At 36.0% G+C, this 19,444-nt stretch overlaps 1 protein-coding gene across 3 annotated transcripts in view; it reads right to left on the bottom strand.

Moving 5' to 3' along the window:
- bcar3 (BCAR3 adaptor protein, NSP family member) overlaps positions 1-19,444 on the bottom strand; it is an 81,255-nt gene that overhangs the window by 49,728 nt on the left and 12,083 nt on the right. For 2 of the 3 annotated variants that reach the window (XM_051118225.1, XM_051118226.1), the window contains exon 3: positions 15,624-15,738. In XM_051118225.1, the coding sequence (XP_050974182.1) occupies positions 15,624-15,738 (115 nt within the window). Of the gene's footprint in view, positions 1-5,228; positions 5,464-15,623; positions 15,739-19,444 lie in introns of those variants that run through there. The other variant, XM_051118227.1, reaches the window with a different exon arrangement.

Genomic DNA, 19,444 nt, shown 5'->3' with positions numbered 1-19,444 from the left:
TTTCTTATGTAGAGATGTCTTATCATTGACCACTAAAGTATTTAAATTAAATCTTCGCTTTTTAATTATAATTATTGTTTAGAACAGATGAACTTGTCAGTTATAACCCAATAAATGTCTTACCTAGATCCTTTAACTTTTATTGACCGTTCCCATACTAAAACCCAAGCTGAAATGCCGAATAAGCACTGTCTTACAGCGATGTGCAACATGGACACTATAATGTAAAATGTCGCTGTTATTTGTAAGTTTAAACTTACATAAATTACTCTGTGTAATAGGAATCTGAAACATAAGTGATTTCCCTGCTCTCAGCCCAGGTCAAAAGGCCACTGTAGGCTAACATGGTGTCTAAGAGCTCTGCATGGTGTAATTTTCAACATTTCAGAAGGCAGTGAGGCAAAGAGACAGCTGTCAGCACCGCAGAAATGCAGAAATGACTCCCCTGTGGCTCTGGATTACATATGCTAAACAATTAAACTGTTAACTTTCTCTTCCTCCCCAGACGTCATGAATATGCAAAACGCTCATTAAACGCTTTTTAATTAATGCTTTGCTCTTCTATTTTCTCTTTGGACTCCCTATTGATTATCCAGATCTCGCTCAAGTGCTTGTTCTATTCTAGACTGACATGCCATCATATGACCTCACTTCAAAATGTCAATCACAGTAGCCTGTTCTCTCTCTTTTCGGTCTCTCTCTCTCAATTCTGCAAAGCACAGCTGGTCGCTGGCTGACATCATCCTCTATATCAAACACGCTTATTTGCCTCTGGCTAATATAATGTCATGTTCGGGAATTTTAAAGTGTCTTTGTTCTCCAGGAAAACCATTATCTTCTCTTTTTTTTTAGACTAGCTTGTACACACTGTAAGGATTACTGGCCAGAAATATGCTGTCATCATTTATTCACCCTCATGTTGTTTCAAACCTATATGACTTATTTTCTCTTGTGGAACACCAAAAAAATTAATTTGAATGGGAAGCAGGGGCATTCAAGCACTGAAAAATCATGAGAACGAATCCTTAACTTATTGTAAGTCTTCTGAATCTATACAATAGCTTTATTTTATTTATACTAGTTCCTAGTTACTGAAAATCCAGAAAATCTTAAATTAACAGCTGTAGTCTATTGAAGCCCATTTCCACCATTGAATAAAAATAAGAAGGTAATTGGTTAAAAACTCATATTTTACTTTATTTTGAAATAAAAAGTCCAATAAAAATGTTGACTTTTTTTTCTCGCAATTGCTAGTTTATATCTCGCCAATCTGACATTTTTTCTTGCCATTATAATCTTTTCTCAGAATTGTAAGATTAAAAACTCGCAATTGCAATTCACAAAGTTCAGTTCTGACAGGGAGAAAAGACTCATGTTGTCAGAAGTTTATTTCTCATAATTCTGACTTAACTCATAACTGTGTGATGAAGTCAGAGTTGCGAGAAAAAAGTTACATGTAGATGTAAACTCATAATTCGGAGAAAAATTAGAATTGTAAGTTTATATCTCTGATTCTAATTTTTTTTTCCTCACAATTACAAGTTTATATCTCTCAATTCAGAGTTTTTTAACCAACAATCTCAAGTATATTTATCCCTGTTGAATAAACCAGCATATGCTGGTTAGGTATGTTTTAAAGCTGCATTTGGCTGGTCCTTAGTTCGTCATGAGCTGGTTTAAACTAGTCATGTGCTGGTCCTAAGCAACTAACTACTGCTCAGGACCAGCTCATAACCAGCATATAACTAACTCAGGACCAATTATGGACCATCTTAAACCATCTCAAACCAGCTGCCATGCTTCAAAACATATTTAACCAGCAGTTTTTTCAACAGGGATATATTGCAATTCTGAGAAATAAATTCAGAATTGTGAGATCATGTTGCAATTACCATTTTTTAATTAAGTGCCAAAAAAGGGCTTCCATAGCAGTCACTGTTCACTTCCATTCTATGGAAAATAGCAACTTGGAAATGCTATAAATGACTCTGTGCACCACAGAAAACAAAAGGCATAAGCATGAGTAAATGATGACAGAATTTTCAGTTGTGACTGAACTACCTTTAAAACCTTTTAGAGAAATGTTTTAGTATTGTCTTTCACCCCTGTCAAGTTTTTGCTGATAACCTAATGCTTGCTCATTTCAAGTTATTTAAGAGGATTATCCTGAGGCAATTATGCAGAGGTATTAAAGGGGTATAGATGTAGGAACTGTACTGGGTACAATAACAATCAAAGACAAGGTCACACTGTGTTTTTTTCATTCTCAAAATGTGCATGCAGCACAAACAGTTTTCAAAGAGCACTGACTCTCAGAGCAAAAAGGTTAAGCACATGAAGGAGGAGAATTCTCTGCGCATTTCAAAACAACAAGACGACTATTCTCACCCTGGTGCTTTCACCGTCCAGCCAACCCCCACAGGAGTTGGTGGGAATCTCGTGAATAATGCAGTTCTCCTTTAATTAATTCAAACCTGCTTTTGGAACACAAAGACTCGAGTGAGAGGAGAGCAAGTGTAGGGTTTAAAGAGCTCTTAACACACAGCCATGCATCAACCATGATGGTCTGAAGGAGTGGAGAACACATTCTGATGTTCTAATAGAACCAGACACTGAATTGTAGAACCACAGCACATGCTGAACTAAGTTAAAAGAATGGTGCAGGTTAAACACAAGTTAAGATGTTTGACATCATCACAGAAAGTTACGTGTTTGTAAAGCTGTAAAGTTGTCAGAATTGTCCCTTTAGTGGTGGGATTATTATAGGGAGATTAACATCTGGTTATTCTGACGTAATTCCTGTGGTCATGTCCTAGGTCACGTCCCTTTCTGGTATCCCTGGATGGATCATGTGAAAGTTACCAGGTGAAGCGGCTTTAAATTGTCATGACAGAAGTTGAAAAATTGGATTATAACTTTGCACAGACAACGTACGTACAGCATTTTATCACATCTCTCAGGTTAATATGTAAGCCTTGTGGCTGTATGATGTGGCTTAAGATGTATTTAAAACGTTACACAAATGTTTTTTTGTTATCCAAACCTATTTGACTTGAAATATTTAATTGAAGTACCCCTGAGATTTTGTGTTACTTTTTCAATAACTTAACAGCATTCACATGTTCATGGTTGTTTTAATGTTGATTAATGATCACATGACATGCAGGTAAACAAATATAATAGTTTATCTTTATTATGTTTGTCTGTATTTTAAAATAATTTGTTTTAATTGTATGTTTTAAAATAATTACTGCTCATGTAATGCTTTGCCCCATAGACTCCTACTGTGAAAGATTTACCGTACACACAAATTGTATTTGCTTTACAAGATAAGTTGAAATTGTTTTCTGTGGTAATCACAGCATATCACAAACGCTATCAATCAAGTTAACTTGTAACCCTGAACATTTCTTTAACAAAGTAGTCTATATCAGTGGTTCTCAAATGGCTGTTCATGACTCAGAAATGGATTTCAAGTCTGTTCTTGGGAAAAAACAATGATAAATAATAAATTGCAACAAACTATATGATATGATCAAATATATTTAGAACATTTAACCCAACCAGCTGGGTCAAAATAACCCAGCATGTGTTCTATCCAGTAAATACCCAGCGCTGGGTTGCCAAATAACCCAAGTTGGGTTGTTTTTAGCCCAGCATTTTTTAGAATTTGGTCAAAACTAGACACAGCATGAACAAATTGTGTGACATGCACTCATGCTCAACAGCCATGAACAAAACTGACCCCAAACTTTTCAACAGTAGTGTAGGCCTTAAAGCACAACCAGTTGAAACCACTGGTCAACATTTTGTAGAGTGAGAGTTCTAGTACTTCCTCTATGACATCATTGCGTTTGTCTCATTGATTGAGGGTCCCATTGTCACTGACAATAGCAGTAAAGCAACAGGAGACAAAACAACCAAGAATGCACCACAGTTCTCCCAATGTGGACCACTCAGCTGCATACAGAAAGAGGAACATATGGGCAACAATACATCAACATCTCTCCTCCGCCCCCCATGGCAGACACAACACTTTCCGCTTCAACTCGGACTCCCGTACCAGTAGTCAACAGCCACAAATCAGGCCTGAGTGGTTCATTACGCAGTCCCAGTGCTAAGGCTTATCAAAATAGGAAGTGTGGAAATACACGCAGACTTGTGAACACACCACACGCCCATTCACTGAAGGCGTGGAGCCAGCGGTCGCATCCGTCTCTCTCAGCTTTATGTGCTAAAAGTAGAACCTATAAGATCTAGCAGTCCAATCACATGCAACACGACTGCTCCCTAATTACTATAATGAGCATGTTGAGAGGAAAACACCACAGACAAACAAACACACTAAGAGCAACGAAGGGAGGACAGAATGAGGCCAAAACAAAAAAAGAGTCCCGTTTCCTATGCAGAGTATTTTATTTTGAAAATGCTTTTAAAAGATTTTAGAAGTGCACAGTGCACAGATTATGCTTAATAAGATGACAAAATTTTATTGAGGAATGGTCACCATCACCTAGATTTTCTGCATTTTTGTGTACTTGACATTAAGATGAGAAAGAAACCTAACAATTTTTACATGTAAACATGATTTGGTTTTTAATAATGAGCTGATTTTGATATGAAGGTGTTTTGTTATACAGGTAAACAAACTCAGTTGCTCTTGTTATACGTTCATATTCATAGCTTTCACTTGTACAGACTATTATAGTCACACAATACAGCCAATTTCTAATAGACCGTTCTTTTGTTGAGCAGGAAGGGGTGAGAGGAGATGTCAAACCCCAAACCCCCTGCTACCCATCTACGATGTGACCTGCAGTGCTATATTCAGCCTGTGAGTTGACTAGTGAGATTTGTGACACATTAATCACAAATTTATTAAAGTCCTCAGCAGTGGCTGCCACTTTTCTCCAAATGAGCAACTCAAAAGACAACAGATACTGCCGGGGTGAGACTTTATAACACACACACATTCACACACAATCCTCTTCACAACAACTATTGCCAGCTACTAAATGTAACAAAGTGTCACAATTGCAAGCTTAGACAGTCATATGTAGCAATATCAAATAGCCAAAATTGTACTTAAAAACTGTTGTCATGATAGATAGATAGATAGATAGATAGATGGATAGATAGACAGACAGATAGATAGATAGATAGATAGATAGATAGATAGATAGATAGATAGATAGATAGATAGATAGATAGATTTTTTTTTTTCTTACCTGGCTAAAGGATGTACCTTCTCCAAGTATGTAAAACCTGAAATATTCTCTGTCTGCAGTCTGTTAGTAAGAGTTTCTCAGCTCCACAGCAAGCATATCGACCTAGTGCACAGATTCACACTGACGGACGACAAGAAGTTGAGCGTGAATGACAGTCCTCTTATGTTGCCACTGACCTCCCACTATGAACTGTGCCGGTGTTTCCCAAGCAGTCTTACAATCTCCTCCAAGTCCCTCTCTGTCCTGCTCACTCTCTCTCCTTAGTTCAGCCCCCAAGGGAGTGATTTAGGATTTCCCAGACACACCCTCCTCAGTGGGCGGAACTTGAGGAGTCATCTCACAACCGACTAGCCGGCCCCTGCCCCCAGCAGCTCTCTCTGTCCTCTGTCATGTGTCCAGTCTGCACATTACTGGCCCCTCTTTGTTCAAATTAATTTTTCTGGACAAGTATCACAAGTTTCTGTTATGTGTCAAATGAATACTTCAAATGTCAATGTTAAAACTTCAAATTATCTAAAAATAAACTCCTCCTCTCATGTTTTAGGCCTTATATGTTCAACAGTGATTTACTTTAACTAACTGTCAACTATTAAAATGCTTCTTCAGAAATGGCTAATCAGAATAGCTAAATGTTTTTTTTCTGTTGTCTGTGAGGAACAGAATTTCCCGTCTCTTTGTCCTCGGATTCCTCTTCATTGTCAGTGGGACGATAACAAACGACAGAGGCAGAGTTCCTTCCCGAATGATTCAAGCAGAGAGATGGGGTGCGGTGTGATCTGACTAAAGGCTGATGAAAGTGTTGTGACCATGCAGGTGATTCAAGGGTTACTGTCTGAATGTTGTGCAAAACATTGTGCAAACATCCAGAACCAAACCCGTACATTTCTAGAATTGTAGGGTTGCATATAAATATCAAAAGTGCCTAAGTGCTAATCCCACAACAATGAATTCACTACTAACAAAGTGTGTGCACTAGAAACACTGAAAAGGATACATCTGGATTGAAATAGGCCTTCTTAAGTTACAGCACACCTGCCTGGAGTACCATTTGTCAAAGTGTCAAAACCAGACATTGTCGTGAAAATAGAGATATATATCTGTCAAAGACACCGCTCAGAGCACTGTTATCAGTCCTTGGCTTCATGCAATTAAAAGTGCACACTTTGAAATTGAACGTTTATTATGTGACATGGGTCATAGATCACTAAAAGGAAGAGTTATGGTGAATCTGTCAACATGTCTGGTTTGTTCAGCCCTGGAGTTCACAAGTAATGTTTGGTAGACACAACCAAAGATGATAATATCTATCACAAATGCTAAGTCTGGCAGGACAGGTTCACATTAAGTAACACTTTAAATTCTAGTTGCACAACAATTGAATTCTGTATTAATGCAGCTGTGATGTTGCTTAACAAGAGCAACCATTTCAACTTTTGAATAACTTGCTTGAAGCTTTTCTTCGCCTTGACTTGTATTTTCTCATAACTCCATGTACTCCAACATAAACAGTCCTGCCTGCTGATTGTGATGTCTGTGGTATAAACAGTGTTGCACAATCTAGTGTTTGACACATTTCTACCGTTTCATTGCATTTACTGTCATAATGCACAGCCCTATTGCCAATGACTGAGAGCAGACTAGTGACTAGTGACTCATAATTCACTGGTGACAGAAGACACAAGTACAGACAAATGAGAACACCTCATACATAATGGTTTCTTTGTAACCATGTTGATGTATTCTGACTTCAGTAGTTACAATATCGTCTTTTTTTTTATTTTTTAAGAAGTGATAAAGTTGACAAGAAATCAACTTTTATGCTATATGGACCACAAAACCCGTGTTAAGTAGCATGGGTATATTTTCAGCAATAGGCAAAAATAAATTGTATGGGTCAAACTTATTGATTTTTCTTTTATGCCAAAAATCATTAGGATATTAAGTATAGATCATGTTCCATGAAGATATTTTGTGAATTTCCTATTGTAAATATATCAAAACTTAATTTTTGATTAGTAATATACATTGCTAAGAACTTCATTTGGACAACTTTAAAGGTGATTTTCTCAATATTCCGATTTTTCTGTACCCTCAGATTCCAGATTTTCAAATAGTTGTATCTCAGCCAAATATTGTCCTAAAATGGTCAAAATTGACAATTATGACTGGTATTTTCAATACACTTTCACTATTATTCACATTATTCTAAAGGTAAACAGTATGTGCCTTTTTAATGGTCAAAATTTAATTAACTGGGAAATTATTCTAAAAATTAAAATAAAATTACATCTTGAATTATTCAGTTTTTAGAAAAATGTCCAGTTACAGTTTTTAATAAAGTTACCAGGAATTTGGCAAATAACTGTTTTATTTTCTCACCAGTGCTAATTTTTACCTGGAGCTTAGTGAGCAATTTTGAATCATGTGTTGAACTAATTTTATGTATTTATGTGTTTCCATACAGGAACAGAAACATCTTGGAATGGAATGCCTTAAGATGAACACAAGAGAAAGTCTGTCTCTCTCAAATAGTCACAGGAAGTGTCCCTCAGACAGGATATAAAGCTCATCTTATTATTTTCTGCCTTCTTTCCTTCTACTGGTTCCACCCAAGGCTGAGAGTAAGAACAGTTATCAAAGTATGAAATGTAATCTTGCCCCATTCCACAACACGTAATCATCAAGACAACGTTTTCAACAGGAAAATGTGAATTTCCTCTCATGAGTGATTTTCTGAATCATAAAACTGTGGACTGTAAATAATATGATAATTATCATTTCTACACTGACTTTTATAAATTTTACCACCTTAAATTTTAAGAGTCTTTACAAAATGATTAAGCAAACCCTGTCCAGATTTAAAAAGTAACGTGAAAGTAACGCAAAAGTAACATAACGCATTAATTTCCATAAAAAGTAACTAAGTAATGTAATTAAGTAACGTAATTAAGTAACGTAACGCAAAATTTTAAAAAAGAGGGTATTTGTGCATGCATATTTCCTTTGTGTACCATGGGAGAATAATTAGAACTGTGTTACTGGATAAAACCATGTTAAAATGTGAGCAATAACTTGTTTCATTCTTCCCAGCTTTATCTTATGCCCTGTGCCTCAGATAAACATGTTGTGGAATCTGCTTGTCATGCCTGGTATTTTCCAACACTGGCAAATAGCTGCTCAGCAGTGAGCATCACTACATCTGACCTCTCGGTTTACAGTCTAGCTGTCATCAGGTGGAGTTTAGCCACCACTTACACATGGTCAAGCACAGTCATATTGATTGACTAATTGGCCACTGGTGGCTGGTTGTCCGGTTCCAGCCCTGCATTCTTTCTTACATAAGTGTAACTCTATTCTAGGTCGCTGGATAAATATGGCTAGTGAAAGTAAAATGATCTTTACTAGGAAGAAGACTTCATATAGACGGTATTCAGAGTAAGCAACATATTTTATATTTAAGTTCATATGTTAAGCTCCCATCTAGGTCACAGCTTTCTGGAGATTTTGTCAACAGAAAATCTACTAAGATGTATTCTTTGATATTTCATTGTACAAGTAACACAAGTTATGTAATCAGATGACTTTTTTTCAAGCTACTAGTAAAGTAATGCATTACTTTATAATTTACAAAAGTTACTTTTTCAAATAAGTAACACCAGTTACTTTGTTTTTCCATTTATTGACTGACAAGTCCCCTGTCCCCATGTTTGGAAATTGAGGTGTTACTGTAGTTCTAGACTACATGTGAACATGCGTTAATTTATCTCACTCGCAAGAAAACAGATTCAGTATTCATCAAAATGATTTAAAATGTTTAAATGCAAAAATATGATGCAATCTTGCAGTAATTAAATATGTTAAATAACACAAATACCCCATTTTATTAACCAATGTCTTTGGCTGCTGACCTTTGATGATCCAGTTCAACCATATTAATAGGCAAAAATGACTTTAGATAAACTAACATTTGGGCTTCATTGTTTTTTTTTCTATTGCTGGAGTGTTGTACTGTACAGATGTGAATTCACTTGTCCTTCAGCCTGAGGCTTATTCATTTAACTTTTTGGTGTGAAAGGGCTTTTACGTTTGGTAAAAATAGAACTATTTAAATTAAAAACAAACAAGCAAGCCCTGTCCAGATTTAAAAAGTAACGTGAAAGTAAAGCAAAAGTAGCATAATGCATTACTTTCTATAAAAAGTAACTAAATAACGTAATTAGCTACTTTTTAGAGAGTAATCACAAATTTTAAAAGTAACTTTTCCCAACACTGGGCGGAACGACAGAAATCTCATATTTAAAAAGGTATGCACAACCCATTTTAGTATAAAACAGGATATTTAATAATTATTAAGGAAAGACTTGATTTTATACACCTAGCTCATAAAAAGTTGTTTCAGGTGGTTGACAGGTGGTTGGAATGGAAAAACATTAAAAAAAAAAAAAGGCCTTGATTTCAGTCAAACATGAACGCTTTGTCAGAGGTTGAGCAAGTTTTGATTATACATAATCCAAAGACATTTTAACATCTTTTTCGACTATAGTGCATTGATGAATCATTCGCAGTAAGACCAGAAACATGCATTAACAAAGTAAAAATAAATAAAGAAATAAAAATAATAAAGAAATATTAAAAAAAGTAATTTTGTGATTTCTTGATGTCCTCAGATGTACTTTTTTCCATTAAAAAAGTTTTTGCGATAAAGCACATACCGGCATCTGCTCAGATTAAAGTCTTATGGGCATGTTGTCAAACTTGGCAGTATGTCAACACATCCCTCTTTTTTAAACATATTTAAACATTATTCAGAAGAGTAATGGAAACTTTCTGCAGGTGACATTTGTCTAGCAGACAAGAGAGCTTAATGCAGCTTTTCACAGAGAAGCAGCAATGGCTACTTTATGGCCCAGTATCGTCCGTCATGACGGATATATTTTGGACATGTATTACATTTCAAAACAGAGTTTTTTTTAAAAGAGGGGCCCAGCTGTTCATTCTGGCTTGGAAATGTGTTTATGTTTATGAAATTCTGACACAGAGCTGGATGTGACAGAGGTGAAGGAGCTGATGCCAGCTCTACTCTCACACCCAGTGTGAGCGCAAGGACAAGGTTTTTGCACTCAGAGTTTTCCCACAAAACGCCCAAGAAACGCCTAGAATATATCTAAGAGACACTCCAGGCTTTCATCTGACTGTTTCTCACGTTTTCTCACAAGGATCAGCCCTGGCTCTCAAAATGTTTACAATTATGCTTCTTTTTCTAATGCTTATTCCGGATTAGGTTTTACAACAAAACAAGTGCTTAATGAAAGAACTGCGTAATTGGGATTTCATTTGAGTGTATATCCACTCTGTAATTCAACCATTTTCATGCTTAGTCTTAATTATAGTTTCTGCAAGAATAAAAAATAGATTAGATTAAAAAAATTAAATGATAAAATAATAATAAATTATAAAACCCACCTAGAAGGATGCATTGCTGACCTTGGAGTTTATTAAGCTCAGAACTGCTTATGTGTAGAATTTTATATACTGTACGGTGGCATCCCTTTGAACGAATCTGCAATTTGCACTGAGAGCAAGGAAGGCAGTGAGCCAACCACCCATTTAATAGCATGCTTCATTTAATAGCATACTCCAAGCCCTTCTGCACAAGAGCAGCCTGTCATCATTGAACATCACTGCAATGCAATCGCTGCAAATACATGTGAGTACTGTGTTTATGCATTGACACACACTGTACAACCACACAAAAGGCACCAAATAAAATAAAGTAGTACCTCAAGCCAAATGACTACTGGAATAAAGGGAAAAAAATCATTATTTACTCATTCTCAAGTCAGGCCAAACCTGAATGATTCTCTTTCTTCTAGGAAACACAAAAGATATTTTTTATAGAACTTATAGTCTGTTCTTTCTCATAGTACAGAAGCAGTGATTGTCAAGCTCCAAAAAACTACAGTTCATAAATGTACAATAAAATAGTCTATATGCAAGCCAATCATGTTGCCTTATAAGTTGCAAGGACCACTTTTTTTTTTTTTTTTTTTGACTTGTCTGTCTTTGTTTATATTTCTGTTCATATTTATTTTGTTTATATTTCTTTTTGCGTTCAACAGATGATACAGGTTTGGAACAACATTAGTGTGAGTAAATAAATTATAGACTTTTAATTTTTGGGTGAACTGTTGAATTAGGAGTGTTATGCTTTTAAATATGCACTTTAGCAGGTTGAAATATTTGGGAGAACGATTCAAACAACTATACCAGTAAAAGAGTAAGAATAGTGTTTTAATGAATAAAGATTGTATAAAAATATATATATTTATACAACAGTTCTTTCTGGTCCTCAAATCTGATTGGCTGAGATGTGTGCAATATTCTAGTGATATCAGAACTCCCATATTGGAACTTTGTATTACTCCACTTGTGGTATTTTTCACAGCAAGTGACGCCCAAATCCACTATAATTGTATAAATAATACTGCTTTTGTGTCACAGAATGTAGTTCTAACAGTTTTTAGACAAGAATGTACTTGTTTAAACTTGTAAAAATAAACCAGTAAAATTTACAGTAAAAAAGGCAGCTGTGGTTGGCAGAAATTTACTGTTAAAAATACAGTAGCAACATTTTAGGTTTTACAGTTTTAACTTAAATTTACATTTAAATACTGTAATTTTATTAAGTGATATAATGTTTTGTACCTTTACAATACATCAAATGTGGTGATGAGAAAGTCACATGATAAACCAAAGCCCATCAAATGTAGCTGTTAAATATTAACATATATAGAAAGTGCACAGTGTCATTCAGACAAACATTAAACACCATAATGGTAATACACATGAAACTGAAATAATGCAATAAACATTAATTTAACATTATATGTAACATACAACACTAATGTACAAAAAAAAAAAAAAAAAAACATTATATTTGAAATGTAATGCAAGGAATTCTGGGAATGTCAATATACGGTTATTCACTGTAAATTAAACGTTCTTCTTACTAAAAACGGTATACTACCTTAAAATAACATGCAATGTCCAATACAGTTTTTAACCATATATAGTAGGGGAACTTACCGTTAACCATTTAACAAGTTTTTACTGTAGCATTTTTACAGTCTTACCATTAAATTCACAGTCATTTTTACAGTGTTCAAATATACGGTTTGGTAATAAAGACAACATCGTGCCTATGGCCGAATCACAGCCGTGCTGATATACGGACATATCGCACGGCTACTCTTTTGGTATTGCTTGTTTACGTTTTTGTGTGTGGTACAAGATTTGAAAATACAGCTGTTAAAATAATATTGCCAACTGTCTTGGAGAAAGAAAAAAAATATTTTCTTATGAAACTAACAAGATGTTTTTCACAGGGGTGCAGCAGTGGAGATTTAACCTTCTTTGCTCTGAGAAAGGTGGTCTATGAATCTGTATGTGTAACATTTGCTGGATGTGAGGACTACAGGAGTTGAATGGAGACGCTACTAAAATGGGCTGTTAAAGGTGTCGAACCTAGTTTAATCAGACCACCTATTGAGTCCTCAAACAGTCAAAACATTTCAGGACAACAATAGTTATTGTCCTCAAGCACGGGACCAGCACGGACCAGACGACTTTTAACCACTGACAGGATAGTACTTTTTTTGCTTGTGCTGTAACCCTTTGTAAGTTTGTGTTACAGCCTGCTTGTTTGTAATATTCAATAACCCTTTGTTCAAAAGACTATTCCTATTGGTTACAATACATGAAGGCCATTTTATTTGCGAAGTCGCTGATCCAAGACATCCAATTCAACAGCCCATTTTCTAAAGTGTCAGAGTCTCTATAGCAATGGAGTCGAGGCAGTATGTTATGCCTGGGAAACGAGCCTCGGCCTGTCAGCCCACTGTTTGTATGTGTGTGTGTCTTGACATGCTTTTTAAGGACTTAATTACACGCAGCGGAGGGGTGCCCCCACACCAACGCTGACTGCCGGGATTGCGGGATGGGCCAAAGAGTTTATAATCACCTGGCAGCTCCTGCACACAGTAGCGTGTGTCTGCTCCTCCTCTGCATAGACACGCGTCTGTGTGCCTGTTTGACTGAAGGGTAGGGTTGGCAGTGTTGCCGGATTTTGCTAAAAAGAAACAAGTCCAGAAAAAGGGACCTGCCTCACCAAAAGAAGCAACAAGTCAGGTTTTTGTGTTCTTGGTGGTGGGTGGTTGGTGTTTTTTTTGTGATTTAATGTCTAAAGCCCCCCATAAGAGACTCTGGCAAGGAAGAAGGTGTAATGCTTGTACTTGTGCTAATTATTGTCTAGTTATATAGTATATGTAATCCAACTTGTGTCCATTGAAGAAATTAAATGATACAATTTTCACTTGTTAGTAAGCTAATATTTAAACTGTAAGGATAATGTTTAGTTTAGTTTTTCAAGTTCATGTTAAAATAAGCAGACATGGCAACTTTGAGGGGTGGATAGTCGGATGGAGGGATGTTTCTGTGTGTGAGTGTGCGGAAGCAAGTCCATTCATGACTCACTATCAGTGTTGACAGTAAATGCTTCTTATATTTCTGAGTGCTCTCTGATGAACCGTTATCACCATAATTTCAGCACGCTGATTAGATGCGTATTACTTTCAAGGCTTCGACATGACTCCTTGAAGATCTTAAGGATAGCATAATTATGTTTGTCTCAGATTAAAATTTTTCACTGAACTGAGCTGGCATCAAGCTTATATATAGACACTACCATTACACACGCATAATACTCCACAGGGAGATTGTCCCACACTCCAATGCTTCCTTTTGTGAACTAATCCCTGTTGATTTGACCCCATATGCATGTGTCCTGAAGCCTCGGCCTTGTGCTGAACTGCTCTCCCAACCTAAGTAAAGCTTTGCTGTGATTAATGTAGCTCTTCAGTGTCAGGCTCTATGCATGGATGCACACAGTCACAGGCTGTCCAGTACAAGCAGGGCTACGGCACAGCAGACTTAGCCCAATGAAAACATCCATGAAGAGATAAGCTCCTGCTTCTGTTTATGAGGAGGTGTGTGCATGAAGAGAGATAATTTAATTGCTGGTTTAGTCCTTGATTTTAATGATTCTGTTACACCTTTTGTATTTTAAAAATCCCATAAAAATAGCAGATGGCAAGTCAGTTCAGTCAGTAGCCACCCCCAGGCAGCTATTGTCTATGTAGGCAATAGTCGTACATGAAGAGCTTGTACCTATACTACCGTTCAAAAGATTTGGGTTAACAAGATTTTATTTGTATTATTTTTATTATTTTTTACAATTTTACTTTTATTAATTGCAACTTTTTATCTTACAGTTCTGACTTTTTTTTCCTACAATTGCGAGTTCACTTCTCACAGTTCTGACTTTTTCTCTTAGAACTGCATAATACAAACTCGCAATTCTGACCTTTTTATTCTTAGAATTGAGAGATATAAACTGACAATTGCAAGTTATAAAGTCAGATTTGCAGGATATAAACTCACAATTGTGAGTTATAAAGCCAGAATTGCAAGATATGAAGTAAGAATTACATATAACTCGCAATTCTGACTTTTTGTCTCAGATTTGTGCAATATAAACTATGAGTTTACATCTCACAATTCTGACTTAATAACTTGCAGTAGTGAGTTATAAAGCCAGAACTGCAAGATATAAACTCAATTCTGATGAAAAAATGTCAGAATTGTGAGTTTATATCTTGCAAATCTGAGAATAAAAATCAGAATAGAGTTTATATCTCACAATTCTGACTTAATAACTTGCAGTAGGGAGTAATAAAGTCATAGCTGCGAGATATAATCTCAATTCTGAGAAAAAAAAATGTCAGAATTGCGAGTTTACATCTTGCAGTACAGACTTTATTACTGTCAATTGTGAGTTTATAATTATATAGTTTATAATTTTGAGAAAAAAAGAACTGTGTGATGTAAACTTGCAATTGCAAGAAAAAAGTCAGAATTGTAAGATAAAAAGTCGCAAATGCTTAAAAAAAAAAATTATTCAGTGGTGGAAATGGTCTTCCATTGTTTTCAACACTGATTAGAATAAGAAATTTTTCCTGAGCACCAAATTAGTATATTATATTTCAGAAGGATAATGTGACACTGAAGACTGTAATTATGGCCGCAAAAAACATGGCTTTGCCCTTGCAGGAATAAACTACACTTTAAATACATTTAAATAGAAAACAGTTGTTTTAATTTCTAATACTATTCCACAATATTACTGTTATTACTGTATTTTTGATCAACTAAATGCACCCTTGGTGAGCATAAGAATCTTATGATAAGAGCATACTTCTTTCAAAAACACTGAAATATCTTACCAACCCCAAACTTTTAAATGATAGTGTACTTGAGTGGGAAAAGACCAGGACTAACCTCTTTTTGTTTCACGCTCTCGTAGGACTTGGATACTGGAGAGAATGTGGAAGCGATGGAGACGACTTTGGACCCCCAAAGCCACCAGATCCATTTCGGTAAAGTGCAACAAGTCCTAAAAAGAGACAAAGAGAGACAAGTGCTGGAACTAATGGCCATCTACAAAACACACAAAAACAAACATCAGCAAAGTGTACAGTTTAAGCTAGAAGTGTGTCATTACTGCACATGCCCCGCCAGTCAGGCCTTGTGTGGCTTTAAAAACAATACATTCCTTTTGCTTCTGACACAACAAAAATGCATGGCTATGTTTTAGACGGCATCTCTGCTTTCATGGTTCCCAGCAGGATAAAACAAGAGCCATTTAATTGAAGGTTATGCGTTATTTTCTGCTGTTTAGTATTTGCAATGCACATGCCAAAGCATTCCTTCCCAAATAAACACTGACAAACATGCACTGTCACAGCATATTGGGTTATATGGGACTGCCCGTAATTTGTCAACGCATCTAAAATGTGTTTGCTGAGATTTTTGTGGCTGCATTCCAAATTGAATACTATCCATCCTAAATATGCAAGGTTTGAATTTGTTTGTGCCACAATTTATTACAAAGAAAAGCATTTAACATCAAAATTACACATGCCATTTTGAAGTAAAAAAACTGAAATCTTATAAAACAAGTTTTTTTTGTAAAGTTTTCCTCAATAATTTATTTTATTTTATACCAGTAAATGTTACTTTTAGAAGAATCTCAAAATTAACATCCACTTTCTGCAAATCATAATTGTTGTGATGCCTGACTATACTTACAGCATTTAAAATGACCAACTAAAAGTTTTAGTTTTCTTTTTTAAATTAAGACAAAAGAATAAATACATTTTATAAGCTAAAATTGCAATATTTTAAAATTGCCATTTGTTATTGCTGTTCTTTCTCATTATTCAAAGGCCTTTATCAAGTCATTCATTAAGCGTAGCTATGAGGATCCATGTGAAGACTGTTGTACTGAATTGGTGCAGTGAAGTGAAGCTGTGTTGATCTAACTTTGGAGAAACGGATGCATGCTGCATTGTTCTTTTTGTGTGTTTTATCTCATCTGCTCCAATGGTTTCATCAAATGGATTCTACACAGAATCTCCTACATCAGCAGCAAGCACTCTTTCCCACTGCCATGTCTCTGTTTTTACAGGCTAGTTTGGGGAAAGCAAGAGAGAGGGTGGTGGACAGCGATGGACAGAACGGCAGACACAAAGAAAGCCAGTGAAAGACATAAGGCCACAGTGTGGGAGAGAGAGGGGCCAAGAGATGGAAAACAAGGGATAGCATTTGCTGGTAAGGGCCCATTGTTCATCTGCCTTCATCCCACAGCTAAAACCCACAGCTGAGTCCAACAAGCCATGACAAAGTCTCTGCACCCTCAAACTCTTTATTTACCATGTGTGGTCTCATATGCGGAGACTTCAAAAACATGTCACTAAGCAGCTATTCAGACACCTCACCTTGAGTTGGCAGGTAGATAAGAGATATGCTACTTGTTGTTTTGGCAGCAGGCTTGTTGATCTTATGCCAGTGTCCTATGAGGTGGGTGCTTTCGGTGTTTGTGTGTGTGTGTGTGCCCACAGATCCTCATGAAACACTCATATTTTAAGCATTACTAGTTGCCCTTATAAAAAAAATCCATAGAGTGATGGTATCTGATGACAAAACTATGGTACTTTGATATGATAATGATGATAATGGTACTAAATGCATGTTTGTGCACTCAGAATTTAACTGACAATGCTTTTGAAATTCTAATTAAACTCCTGAATTTTAATAAACATGATTCAGAATTGAAATTTATAGATGCTATATAGATGTGTAAGTGTTTGTGTGTAACTCAAATCAATTATAAAATAAAGAGAAAACACCTCTGTCACCACTGGTTTAAGTGGTAATGGATGCTCAATAGCTATTTTATTGGTGCTGTTCTTCATCCAGGCTTTACCCTGCTCTCCATTAGTGAGCTGGAATCACTAAAATACGAATCAGCATTAATGTGAATTACACAGTGTAATCAGTGAGCCTATAATGGACATGTGGTCATCTCAGTCAACGCTGCTGTTGCTTCTGATCCACTGTTAATTTATTCTTGACAGCTGAGTGTCTTTTTTCCTAGTGTTTCTGTTCTTGCAAAAGATGGGGAGCTGGTTAAATTGTAAAGTGGATAAGACAGTGACTTTTACAGCTCCTATAAATGTTATTTGTGGAGCATACAGCGAATTATTTCAGAGCAACTGGACTTCTTTATAGGGCATTGAAAATGAGCCACCTGGGGCTCATCTCATGTGTGACAAAACAGGTGGTGATCGACATTTTTCCATTACATACAGCTATCATGGTTCTGGCTAGAATGGAAGTAAAAATTATGTTTTGATGTGCAAATGCATTAATGTAAGGGTGGCCGATCCCGCTTCTGAAGGGCCACCTTCCTGTAGAAATCATTTGCAACTTGCTCCAACACAGCTGACTTGAAGTTCTTAGTGATCCTGAGGATCTTGATTAGCTGGTTAAGGTGTGTTTAATTATGGATGGAACGAAACTCTGCAGGAAGGTGGTTCTCAAAGGAATGCATCGGACAGCCCTGTATTAATGTAAATAGATGGCCAAAAATTAATCTGAAATTATCTATAATTATATAATTATATTTATATTTGAGTATTAGGAGGGACATAAACCTTTAAAAAGTGATATAATCGGGTCCCCAGTGCATCTACCAACCCAGAAAACGTAAAAAGGACAACCCAATAAATTTATTTTGGTAAGCCTTCACTGAGATTTCGCTCCCCGTGACGTAAAAAAGGGGATCTTATTATAATATTAGGGTAATTCCATGCAAATGTCAACCTTACTATGAAACAATAAAGTTTTTACCAACGGTTTTTACTATACTGATAGCACAGATGTCCACATTTAATGGTTCAAATACCCATGTGAGGTCTCTCTTATAGTTTTTAAAGTATTTTTTTTTTTTTTTTTAGTGCATGATTTTCCATAGTCTGGTAAGTACTATTTTCAGGCTTGTCACATCCATAACAGTACAATTATATGTTCTGTGAAGAGCCATCACTTCTCTATTTGTTGGGTATTATTGCATCTGGTTTGTGCATTTTAATTCGCAGAAAGAAAAGCAGAAACTATGTAGTCTCTTAAAAACGGTGTCCTTTTTTGTCATATCCATGATTATTTTCCTTTTTAACATAGAAAACTCGTGCATAGACTTACATTTTTCTGATGATTAGACTCTATCAACAAGGGTTTCATAAAATATAAACATATATTTTATATATATTGGTAACACATACATTCTCTCAGCATTTATATGTCACATCCATAATGCTGGATTTGCCCAATACCACCCCTTAATCTGCATGTTTCCATCCACGCCGCCACCATTGTGTTTTCGCAAACGACAACGGTGTACCAGTTCTAACGCCATGGCCAAATTTCGAGTAAAGCATGCTAACTTTTCTGTCATTGGTTGCACTGAGATGAGCACAGAACACTATTTAGAGTCCCAGCCTTAGAGGAGACAAGAGAGTATTTTTTTTTATTGTATATTACACTGTTGCCACACAGATCTAATAGAGGGTTTGCACTCATGTCACAATTTGGTCAGTTGCCTGGATGCACGGCCATATTGGCAATACTCCGATCTGATGTAAAAAATAGCGTGACTGTTTTTGTAACTCAGTCGTGTTTTTAACATAAAATTGTGTGTATTTGACAGTTTAAGTGCAATAAGTCATGAAAAAGAACTTTGTTTAGTACATGCTGTGTGA

Source organism: Labeo rohita, chromosome 8, assembly GCF_022985175.1.
Source record: "Labeo rohita strain BAU-BD-2019 chromosome 8, IGBB_LRoh.1.0, whole genome shotgun sequence".
Taxonomy (NCBI): Eukaryota; Metazoa; Chordata; class Actinopteri; order Cypriniformes; family Cyprinidae; genus Labeo; species Labeo rohita.
This window is presented reverse-complemented; position numbering and strand designations above follow the sequence as displayed.